Source organism: Tuber melanosporum (genome assembly GCF_000151645.1).
Source record: "Tuber melanosporum whole genome shotgun sequence assembly, scaffold_91, strain Mel28".
Taxonomy (NCBI): Eukaryota; Fungi; Ascomycota; class Pezizomycetes; order Pezizales; family Tuberaceae; genus Tuber; species Tuber melanosporum.
The window spans coordinates 239,651-252,691 of NW_003299141.1; the positions used below are offsets into that span (position 1 = coordinate 239,651).

Genomic DNA, 13,041 nt, shown 5'->3' on the forward strand with positions numbered 1-13,041 from the left:
TGCGGCCCAGATCTGTCTAATAACATTCTATAATGAATTCTTCACGTATAGTACGCCAGTATAATCCTAGAAACTGCCTGTCATCCCACACCTATATGCCTACTCCGATCACCCTTCTCACACTAAGTGGTTGTTTCTACTACTCTCTCTTGTCCTCTTTACTTTGGCCATTGTGCTGAGACGGTACCAGAAAAACCTATATCCTATAAAGATGATGGTAGGCATTGGTGTAAAGGTACCAGACAGTTTATGTTTTTTTTTTTTCAAGGCAGCTGTCACGAATATGGCTTGGCATGAAAAAAGTTTTCACGTGATACATGATTATGAGTCACAGGTATGTTATTATTTCACACATATGACTCATTCGAGTCATATGATTTGTTATGTGTGGGATTTGTGACACTTGTGCACATGGCTCAAATATGAGTCATGGGACGTGTGCCTGGTAAGTATACCTTGCGAGTGTGCCTTGCGAGTACGCCTTGCACATATGGTTTATATTTCACACATGACCTCGTTATGAGGTCATGGGTTTCACGCATATGACTCAGTCCAGTCATATGACTTATTTATTGCGTTATGATTGGTTTATGAGTTTTTGCACATGACCTCGCTATGAGGTCATGGGTTTTGAGCATGTGACTACTTTAGTCACGTGACTAGTTTGTTATGATTTGGTTTTGCACATGTGACCACTTTGGGTCACATGACTATGGGTGGGAAGAATACTATATAAGGAGGCCGATGCGGTCGAGGAGGATAGGTTCTTCATGCTTTGTTCTAAGTACTTTCCCTACTTATTACTTTAATGAATATAAAACACCTTTACGATCTTTATCTTTATTGCAATATTATCATTATGCCAAGGAAAGTTCTTCTCAAAGAAGAGTTAGAGAAAGCTTACGATAGGCGTCCTCAATAGAAGACAAAGGTCTTGTACTATTGGTAACATAGGCAGAGGCCTAGTGCTATCGTAAGATGAAGGAAGAAGAAGTGAGAGAAGAGAAGTATCGTTCCCCATCGCCAAGAACTAACCATTCGTGGAGGGTTCGTTACAGCTACTCACAGAATGAATTCTGTCCAGCCCCAATTTGTACTCTTGATATTAGTACTACTTGTATTACTTCGATCTCTGTACATCCTTTCTGCTGCCAGTTTTAAATTTTCAGTTTACTTAGCTAGTAGTAGCATAATCATAATCTTTATATAATATTTATTAGTATACTAGTATATTCAAGAATTTAATATAATGTATTTGACCTAGTAATGGAACAATCACTAGTTATGTGACATCATATGAAATATGACTACTTGAGAGAAAAATCATTATAACTCAGAAAGTATTATATTATATGAGCTACAAATTTATATACAAATAGCCAGTACTCATAGCAACAACCTCCTTTAATATCATCTCTATTGAAGGAGTATAGCTATATCTATGAGTAACTATATACTGCAAGTGAGAATTCATAATTGACTTATAAGGTTAAGGTTTTTGAAGAGAGAAAAAATTGTAAAAGCATTCTACTTCTTGGGACAGGTAGAGCTGGTTCAGGGCCTCAACTGGTAAGTAGTAGTATGTGGATTGGAGCTCTGTTGGAGGTAAGTCATTAGTTTTACTAAAAGTAAAAAATAACTAAATAGAAGACTTACCTTATGAGTCACTTGATATAGTTGAGAATTAACCATTTCTTCATTACTACTGCTCTTAGACTCCCCGTTATTAGAACTAGATATGTTAACCTCCTCGGCATCATCCAGGTATATCACCTTTCTTTTGTTGGTCTTAGATTGTGCCTTTGTCCAAACTAGAGCTTTGGTCTCCTTATGCTTTGCTGCTGCTTTAACCTTTTTCTTATCGAGTTCCATACGCGTGTGATATAGTATACCCAAGTGCTTGGAACTCAGTAAAAGTCTACCACATAGCTGTCATCTAGCCACCTGGACCAGATTTGCTAGTTGGCATACTTTATCAACCTCTTTCTCTGCAATAATCCTAGCGTCATTGATAATGCGCGCTTCTTTAATACACTGAGTTAAAAGATTTTTAAGGATCTTAGTAGCTAGCGTTTCTTCAATTTGCTGACTACTTAGCTTGATATGATTAGGCTTGGGTATTCTAACAACTCTCTCTGTTGAGGGTCAAAAATCAGGGCATCTGGTTGCGAAAGGAATCTTTGAAACCATCTTTGCCTGCAAGATAGGATCACTTAAAACGTGATTTCTGTTAAATGGGATAAGTCCGGAGGCACGCCAGGCTGACCTGATGGTTTCGGGCTTCAAGGTCTTGGTCCTTGACCTCTGAAGCATGAGAAAGATATTTTCCTTCATGATAGTACCATAGGGGTCTTGTTGACCTACATGATCTTTAAGCTCTTACTTGTAGTAGCTTGTAAGAGGGCCAAAGATGCCGACATCAAGAGGATGGAGAATATAAGTCAAATAGGAGGAGAAGCAGACAAGATGAATATTGTGGTAGATGACATACTTGATGAACTTATATTTTTCTACATGTGTTGAATGGTCATCTAATACGAGAATATAAAGCTACTTGATACTGCTTACAGGAAGTATTCTTAGTTCAAATACCTCCTGAAACTACTGAAATGTTACTTCAGTATTAGTATAACCTTTAAGAGAGGTGGCAAAGAATGCATATTCCTTCTCTTCAATCTCAATATTGGTGTGGTGTTCTATCTGGTAGGTATTAGCCTTGAAGATAATCAGAGGAGGCAAGACTTGTACTTCTCCTGATATTGCTTCAACAATAGTGATTCAATCACGACCATCATCTTGGATGAGGCTGGGATTTCAGCATAAGGCATGGCAGATCATGGTTCCTGTTCCTCCTAATCTAATAGCAAATTCCTTCTCATTTGTATTCCAGTTATCTTTATCCTTGTTGTGAAACTTATACTGAATGTGATAGAAGTGATCAAGATGCTTTCGAAAGATATCCAGGTCAGTGGCCAGAGTCCTTTCTCTATTCAGACATCATCCTACCTTGGAATTCAAGTCAGGATAGTGACCCAGAAAGTACTTCAACCAATTCTTTCCAACTTGGTCACTCAAATTCCGTGCAGGAAGAAGACTCTGAACCATTTGATAGACATGTTTGCGGCGAGTTGGAAATCCATAGTCATCTCACTTCTTGATCCCGGAACTTAATGCCTTCTTCTCTGTATTGGACAGGAGCTGTTGCGATTTATAAGCAGTCTTTGCTGGTGTTGTCTTTTGTGAGATTCAATTCCGGAGGGTAGATTTTAGTACTTCAAACTGGGGAGACAGTTTGTGGACAGAAAGGGTTGCATCAGCTCCATGGGCCTTGAGGGCTTCTTGGAGATATATCTTACTGGTATCCTTGGGGGAAAGCATTTATATTTGTTGAGTATTCGAGGTAGTATTTCGAGAGGTTGGTTGCTTTGTATGTAGTATGAGAGAGGTGTAATCAGAAGATGACAAAAATAACCACATGTTAAAATCAACGACTACAGTTAAATAAGAAAGGAACTGCCACAGTTTTTTAGAGTATTATAAAACAGACCGTAAGAATAGTCTACATAGAAAAATATTTTCAAATTTACTTGTTTTAGTCTGTCAAATTACTCATCAATATTGGTGTTGCAAATTCTTTATATATTACTATTTTAGGTCAATTACCAATATTCATCTACAGAAAGAACAGATTATTTTTTCATAGGCTGAGACTAGAGATGATATTCTACAATATACTTGAGTATTAGGTTCTTTAATCTCCAACTGGCTATGCTATTTCAATTTCAATTTTGTATGTCAGATTTTAAAAAGTATTCTATAACTAGTGAGTGTCCTATTACTAGGTCAAATACTTTATTTTATTAAATGTTTGCAAATCAATCTAGTAATTTACTATAACCGGTATCGGTACTCGGTTATTGGTTTTGTTTTATGCTTTGTTTTAAGTATCGCTTTGATACTTGGTTTGTTTTAAGTATCGTTTGATACTTAGTTTTGTTTTATGTTTTGTTTTACTGAACAGATTCGTGTATTTAAAGACTGCCTGATTCTACGATGGAAAAGGCAGACTTCGACAGACAGTATTTCAATATACTTCGTTGAATGGTTACTTCTTTGTTCCTCAGTACATCTTCGAAATCTCCTTTAGTTCTCAGTTCTCGCCTCCTCTCTGATAGAGCAGGCCACCTGCCAACTATCATACCATTTACCGATAACATGATTAGTACCTTGCGAACACGTTACAGGACTCCCTTCCATACACCTCCAACGACATGGTAATCAGTGCCCAAAGTCTAGAATCTTCTGATACTGCTTCAGCTTTTTTCCTGTCTATCAAACGTCATTGAATTGTTATCCAGTCGAAACTGCCAGTTATGAGGTGGTAATGGCAGTAGCAAGAAACCTTAAGATGTCGTCCTAGGAAAGTGTTGATAATCAAAACATGTTAGGTAAGGGTCATCAGAGGTCTGGACACATCCAGAGGGGTAGAGTGCAGGTAGCTCATACTTGAGTATGAGGTGGCTCCTGGGGCACATTGGGGTGCACCCTATGTATTCAGAAATATATACTGTGTCTGGACACAATAGATCCTTGCAGATTTATCTGAATTGAGAGTTTACATTATGAGCATATAAAGCGTCTGATGTACAGCATGTACAGGACACAGGTATTTATTTTTGCTGATGAAGTCTGCCCTAACTGTTGCTCTTATTGATGAAATGATCAGTTTTATCTACAGGTCGTGTTTAAAGAAGTAGTTTTAGATACAACTTTCTTCAGTCGTCATCTTCAAATTTCTATAACCCCTGATTGAACCAACAGACATTCTCCGAATGACTTCCTACTAATTTGCAGGAAGCTACTCTACTGAATTAGCAGATTATTCCTCTATTGGCAATGTTGTTAAGTTGTGTATATAACCTTCTTAGGTTACTCATCTTTGAAGCTTAATATCTCCTGATTTAACCTACAGCATTCTATAAAGTAACTTTCCTCATGTAGAGGAAAAGTACTTCTAAAGGATAAAGTTATAATTCTTCGGATGGAGGTCCTCAGTTGTCATACAGGAAGCCTTGCAGTTACAAGTATTATTGGTAGAAAATAATACAATACTAGAAATAACTATAATGATACTTAGAGTTGAATATGTGACCTTCTGTGAGAAGTCACATGACTTTCCAATTGAGTTATACAACTATGATCAATGTATATAATAATGTATAGGCCTAGTAAGAAGACTAGCTAGAAGTGTTGGAGACCAGAGATTCTATTTCCAAGTGAGGTTATTCTACTTACGGTGGTTGCTAGGTATCAGATTCTAGTAGTACTCCTAACAAGGATCCAGACTAGTCTAGATCTCATTGTCCCACAGAAGACTCCCCAGACCATTTTCTATTTGTATCCTGACTTAAAGATTTTGTCAATACAATTGGTATTGTGCTTCTTACTTGTCTTGCGTATAACTCACAGAAGGTTTCCAAAGCTGATAGTGGATGACGTTGACTTGTCAGTCCCAAGCTATTAGGTGGAAGTCAACAATAGTAGATGTCGTGAATACTTAGGCCGGAATCTTTGATGTAGTCCAAGATTGTCTAGGAAGGCTCAGTAGTATTCTTTTCCTTTATGACTTGTAAAGTGTTCACAAGGTGCTATTCATATTATCGATAAAAGGTACAATAGTTGGCAGGTGGCCTACTCTACTAGAGAGGAGGTGAGATCTGTGAACTAAAGAAGGCTTCGTGGGTGTACTGAGAAACAACCAGGTAACCCTTCAACAAAGTATATTGAAATACTATTTGTCGAAGTCTGCTGTTTCCATCGTAGAAACTGGTAGTCTTTAAATATACAAATCTGTTCATGTCTAGCATAAATGAAACTCTTCAAAGGTATCAAATGATATACTTTGGTAAAACAACTTAAGTATCGAAATGATACTTAAAACAAAACATAAAACAAAACTAAGTATTAAATGATACATAAAACAAACTAAGTATCAAAGTGATACTTAAAATAAAATATAAAACAAAATTAAGTATCAAATGATACTTAAAACAAACTAAGTATCAAAGTAATACTTAAAACAAAGCATAAAACAAAACTAAGTATCAAATGATACTTAAAACAAACCAAGTATTAATGCGATACTTAAAATAAAATATAAAACAAAAACTAACTAACCGAGTACCTGTACCGGTTACATGACTACTAAGAACTCGCTAAGACAATAAAAATATTGTGATAAAGATTTGTAGGTATGACAATTATTATAGTGTTAAGATTTCTTCTCTATTGCTTGATGATGTCTGTAAAGCTTGTAAGACACTTTTATATTTATATCCTGAGTCTGAGTATTTGCAGGCTACTTCTAACTACTATACAACTAAATACCTTTTTCTAGTTTGTGCGTAATAGTCTTTGGTCTTAATAAGCGTGAACACTGTTTGACCCCGAATTCTTTCATACCATCTTTGTACTCATTAATAATAAAATCTTCATTATCAGTAGATGCACTTTTATCTTCCAACTGATAGTCTTCAATTGATAGAGTTGAATAGACATCTTTCTTAAACTTTAGCCTATTTAACTATCATTCCAATAGTCTCTTCCAAATACACCAAGTAGCTAGCTAATTTGTTGAACACCTATGCATAATGCTGGCTCAATAGACAGCATGCCAATACCATATGTCTACTGCCTATAAGGTCTTCTGAGTCTGAGCAGCTTTTCCTCAGTTTGCCTCACCTTTAAGAGAACCATCTCTCAAGAGATCCTGTCTCCAGGGTCAACCAACATACCACAGCCTTCAGATAGGTATTAGTGTTATCTCTTTCTCCTATGGCTTCTGGTAAACTGTAGGAATAGTTATGGATTATTGTAACAAAATGTCCCATTACTTTCAGCCCATAATTGGGATACTCAGCTTTGAAGCCTAGTAACTCAATACACCTCCAACAGATTTCCTCTGTTCCACTTCTCAGAGATACTCAAATGTACCCAGAAGTACCATCTTGTATATCCTGTGAACAGCTTCTGGTTGGATAGATGGTAGTGACATATATGGCATTGTAAAGTGAGATTTTTATTGAAATAACATTATAGTCATGGGACATAACTGTTCAAAATCTTGCTAAGAATGTGTAGGCCTTATAAGGGGGCTGGAAGGGGGTGTTGACAGCTCCGATAAATGAGGGTCTGCGTACTCTCATATGTCTAACAAAAGCACTCTGACCCAGTTATCATAAGTCCACCTCCAGCATTCACTACACCATACAATCCGAATTGGATGATTGGCAGGTTGTATGGCAAATTTCTACCATCATACATGGTGATGATAACTCATGGACTACTAGCATCATGCTTTTTACAGTCAGTGTACTGCAAGTACAACTCACCTCCAGAACAATCTCTTCCTAGCTAAGCCGTCTTATTTACATATCATACATTATAAATGCTTCTAATTACGTGTTTCTCCATATTATTAAAATTAGGTGAACAACTGGAGCAGTGAGTATTAGATGGGGTTCAATTCTCCTTTGCTTATTTGTATATCTATAAATATAAAAGTTAGTATTCATTTAATTCAATAAGCAGACTCTGATATTTACCTGTTGATATGTGCCTGGATAAATATTTAAATGTTGACCAATTCACGTCCATGTCCATTCCATATTATCTCTCAAAGTAGTAACCTTGAGATGCTCATCTCAAGTTACTTCATGATGGTAAGCACCTTCTTGGTTGTGCTTACGAGTTCTCTTTTGCTTTATGGTTCCAGCAGTATACGATTGTATTGGAATAATATAGAATCGAGGGGTATGTTGATATGTTACAAGTATGCAGTAGAAACTTTCTTCTTAGGATGTTAGTGGAATTGTTGATCGGGTGTGAAGGACTAGTGTAATGAGACCCCAAATACCCTTACACCTGGGTACTTGTACATACCAGTATGATATTATACCAGCTGGCAAAAAGAACGTGGTACTATATCAGTACTCGAGAAACATACTTGCTCTCTTAGAAAAACTGATAGTTGGGTTCCTACTACAATACGGTACCCCTTTATTGATATGATAAATTGCAATATTATTGTTCAAAATAATTGATACATGTGGGTACTATGGTTACGGTACAGTTGTGTCTGAGAAGTCTACATACCCCTCTTGGCAACGCCATAACCATTGATTACCTCGACACCACCCCCTCCACCATGGCGCTACCACATTTTTAAACCCCTAGAGAAGCCTAGAAATGGGAAATCTATGCCATATATAAACATAGTGATATGGGGTATGGTAAAATTTCAAAGCTTATGAACCTCACCAAGTCAACTATTTCAACAGTAGTCAAAAATACAAAATCCAGAGATGGAAACACCATTGATGCCCCCAGATCTGACAGCTCAACCAAGATTACTGATGCCAAAAGGCAAGTAATTCTTGATATTATTGATGCTGAGCCTCATTTAGCATTAAGAGACATTACCCACAAAGCCAATATTGGTTTTGGAAAAGATACTGTTAGCAAGATATCTAAAGAAGCTGATTTTAAGCTTAAGATACCTAGAAAAAGGCCTTTTTAGAGAAAAGAACAGAAAAGAGTTTGCTAGGATCAGGAGGAACTGGACAAGAGCTTGGATATGGGTTGTTTTTGTGGAGGAGGCTATAATTGAATATGATTCAAATCCAGTGGGAAGGAAGATCAGTCTTAGACCAGGTGAAGAGTTGGAAGAAAAGAACTTAAAGTCTAGCTTTAAGTCAGGATGCACCAATATAGGTGTATATGCTGCAATGATGCATGGAGGGAGAACTGAGCTGATTCTTGTAAGGAAGAGGAGTAAGGAGGAAAGGACCAGGAAGAGAGACAGGCTTGGTCTCAATGTCCACCAATATTCAACTGAGATCCACTAGCCATACCTTATCCCCTTTATAGAAGGGATAAATAGGACTTCTGAAATCATCTATATGGTTGCTGATAATGCATCATAGCACAATGGAGCAGAAAACAAAAAATTGCAGAAGGACTGTGGATATCAGTGATTGGCTTGGCCTCCCAACTCACCAGATCTCAACCCTATTGAGAATGCCTGGGCAATTCTCAAAAAAGACCTCAAAAAGCGATTCTCCAAGGTTGAGAGAAGGTCCCATAGTGCTGCTAAGTTATTTCAAGCAGCAAAGGAAGAGTGGGACCTCATTCCCCAAGGGACATTTGATGAGTGGATTTAGAGAATGCCTGAGAGAATTCAGGCTGTATTGGATGCAGATGGAAGCCATACAAAATGGTAGCATTAGGAAACTGTTATTTTCTATTTCCACTTTCATCTATTTTCAAATTGTACTCATATGATTTTTTTGGTGTAGTTAATATCATTATTTGTGGTGGCAGTGCTGTTGCCATGAGGGATACGTAGACTTTTTAGACACGACTGTACTGGTAGTGGGGGCAGGAATACAGTTACCGTAGCAAGCATTATTATGCAGTACTCGTAACTGGTATAATATAAGAGTGGAGGAAATGAGAATATTGGTATACTGTACTGTACTGTACTCGAGTACAACAGTAACTGGAAAACTCGGGCAAGGCAACTCCCGCTCAGCTAGATAAATAAATAACATTATAATAATATTATTATATAAAAAAGTACGGTATCATACCTGGGTTAAAAAAAAAAAAAAGTATTGATGAAATACCCCCCTTTTTTGCACCCGCGATTAAGGTGCTCCAATCACTTCCATATTCATTGTATGATGGTTTTCACAAGGAACTGTATAATATCACCACTTGTGAAGTTAATTTCATATATGGGATTGAGTTTTTAGTCTTCAAAGTCGACACTATCATACCGTACTCTACCAGTTGCAATGGAAATTTTGTTGACACTGTATAACTTTTTCCATATTCCCACCAGGCTGACTAAAAAAAACAACGGGCCTAAAGTGACTCAGTGACCAGATGCAAGAAGTCGGTTTGGAGGAAAACAATAATAATAATAGTACAATGTATCGTAGGTCATGAACTGTGTGGGTATGGTAGTTGAATCCGGCTTCCTTTGGTATGAAAAGCTCTTTCCACCAAGACCTTTTGCCACAATACTATCATAAGAGAGAAAGAAGGACATCAATTCAAACAACTCCAACTAGCCGAAATAACCACTTCTCACCATAGCTTCCAGCACCTTAGGAACTAGCAACGGAGCTGCGAGTCCACAACCTATACTTACGATAGTCTCTCGGTTTCGTTCGTATCATACGTGGAAAGGGAAGCGTTATATGGTGTTGCCACACGATAGCAAGCAAGCAAGCAAGCAAGAACACAGCCAGATGGTTAATTACTTATCACAAGAAATCACTCGTGGCGCCGCTCCGGTCCCGGTCCCGGATGATTGTCTCGTTTTTTATGAGAATAGTAGTGCCCGTACTGATGCTGTAGGTACGGTATCATATTCGGGACGAATCAATCACGTTTTCTATTTGCCGTGTCATGGCGCGATTTATCGTAAAGGCGACTGCCTGCCTGCTTCTCTGCCCTCATCGTCGCCATTTACCACAAGGGCCAACCGAACCCCTACCCCCCCCACCAAGTCGATCAAGAAATCCTTTAGATATATACACACATGCAAGAAGAAAACATGCAAGAAAGCAAGCAAAAAAGTAGAAACTAAAAAATAAAAAATAAACTTCTTCCCAGCGTTATTTGGCGGTGCGGGTATGATATACGCCAACTCATGCTCTTGAATAAGGAAGGAGATTCAAGGTGGTGACGAGTGATCCTTATGTTGTTTTTCCCTTAGTTTCGTACATCAGTTTGCGTTGCCCCATCCAAACTGCCCCAATCCAAGAGGAAAGAAAGAGAAAAAGAGGAAAAAATAGAATATAAGCTAACGCTATACCAAAACTCAAGAAAACAGAATCAGAAAAAGAGAGAGAAAAATCTGTAGTAGTTATAAAAAGTACGAGGCCGAAGCAGAACAAAGACTAAAAACTTGGAGGGGGGAAAAACATGGAGAAAACCCTGAGGAGATTCGTATAGATGGTCTCCGACGCGGTGCTCGGAGCAAAAAACAGATAAAAGACAAAACCTAAGACAGCCCGAAAATGAGAGTACCACGCGGAAAAGAGAAGGGGAAAATGATGCCAGGATACAGAGCACAAGGAGATTAGTTAGTGAGAAAACAGTAAAAATCAATTCAACGCCGGTGTTTTTTTATTTTTATTTTTTATTAGCGAATTGAATCGCAAACCCAAACCAGTCTTTATTTCGTGCTGAGGACGACGCCTACTCCTCGGGAACCGTAAAAAGACCCACTCTCATGCGGTGGCTCTATACACTAAGTTAGCAAGGTAACTCTGGGGCTAAGTGTAACTTGCATGTGCAGGGCGATAAGATGAATCTGTTCTCGGATGTGCGAAAATACCACATCTGACGATAGCAGCAAGGGGGGGCTCACGGAAGGTAGTTTAGGAATTACAACGGCCAGTACCGCCAAACAATTGATGATGAAATAAGTGAGGTCGTAATGTGTGTAATGTGTGCTCATCAAAAACCTATGGTCCAAGAAGTCAGCCCAGCCCCCCCTATAAGACAGAGCTAGTCCCGAGACATCCGGTGCTCGGACACAAGCCACGGGAAGCTGGAAGATCCCGAGAAGCCGCCGGTAAAGGGGTGAAGAATGAAGAGACAGGGCAAGGAAGAAGAAAAAAAACATACAGTACTATCGGTACCGTCAATAGAAACTTCTTCGTCGGAGTGTACTGATCGCCATTGTCGATTTGTTCCCACATGTTGAGATTATCGTATGCCCCCGCGTTGAACTCGAAAGGAATGCCTTGAACCCAATGAAACATAAGATAAGAGCCCTACGACATCCCGATATACTCGTCAGCATCTCCATTCCAGTGCAAACCACGTAGAAATATAACCTTCCAAGCTCCCGGAAGCAGTGTAAGAAGTGGAAACCGAACGGGTAAATACGCACAGCCATGTAGGAGATATTGGTCAAGGTCCAACTAGTCTCCTGTGACACCCCGGGCATGGTATCGTAGAATATCTTCAAAGCGATGATCAAGACGACATGGATCGTCCAAGCACCTGCAATAATTCCCCGTCAGCTACCCATCACCCTTTCCCCAGATCGCTTCCGCAGCTAGCCGTACCTTTACTGTTGACCCAGCTCGCATTCAAATTTGGAAGAGCAGCTTGATCAGACTGCTGCTCGATCGTCTCTGGAGGCTCGGTGTATATGAGCGAGCTTGAGCGACGTCTCCGTCCATGAGCGGCGTCCGACATGGCGCCAGGAGGGGTTGTGCGGGGAAGGAGAAGAGAAGGAATTTTGAAAGCTTGTGGTGGGGATGGCCGTATAAGGCGACTGGTTGGGTTGAGCTGAGGTGGGGAGGGGCTTAGAGATAGGGATGAGGCTGAGAGAGTGTAGAGGGAAGGAAGTCGGGTTGAGTAAGCTTGAATGGGTATGATAGCAGAGGTTGTGGGGAAGGAGGTGTACGAGAGATGCTCCGGAGGCTGAATAGAACCGGAAGATCTCAAAAAGGACACGGGTGTCGGAAGCGAAACGGAATTGATGAGAGAGCGAAGGGGGTTAAGGGCAGCAATTGTAGGGCCGGGGGATTAAAGCGAGTGTGGGTCCTTATTTTAATTTTTAACTTTTTGCCTTTTCCTTTTGCCTTTTTGGTGACAGTTCGTGCGGGGGGTGGAAGGGTAGGTCAAGGAAAGGAAAAGAAGGGGAAAAAAAGAATAGAAGGAGGAGGGAAGAAGGGTGAAAGGTCAATAATTAAAAGAGTGATTGTAGGGAGAGATGGTGGAAGGGTCAATCGAACACCAAGAGAGGTGGAAGAAGGGGAAGAGAGGGAGAGAGAGAGAAGGCGAGAAGAGGGATGATGACGCGTGAGAAGGGAAAATGTGAAGACTTGAAAGGCGGAATCGGGAAGGAAGAATCTCGGGTCGGAAAGGGTACAGAAGTATCATAAAAGAGGCACTCAAATAACGAAGGGTCAGAGAGGGAGAGGGAGCGCGATTCCGGCTCTCTTCTAGAGC

The 13,041-nt window shown here is 39.4% G+C and overlaps 1 protein-coding gene; it reads right to left on the minus strand.

The window, feature by feature from the left end:
* Positions 1-10,532: 10,532 nt before the first annotated feature.
* Positions 10,533-12,828, minus strand: GSTUM_00011875001 (uncharacterized protein). XM_002842203.2 has 5 exons: positions 12,150-12,828; positions 11,972-12,084; positions 11,704-11,852; positions 11,444-11,540; positions 10,533-11,316 (listed from the first exon to the last, which is right to left on the minus strand). Exons 1-5 carry the CDS (start codon positions 12,280-12,282, stop codon positions 11,272-11,274), a joined length of 537 nt encoding a protein of 178 aa, XP_002842249.1. The 5' UTR covers positions 12,283-12,828; the 3' UTR covers positions 10,533-11,271.
* Positions 12,829-13,041: the final 213 nt, after the last annotated feature.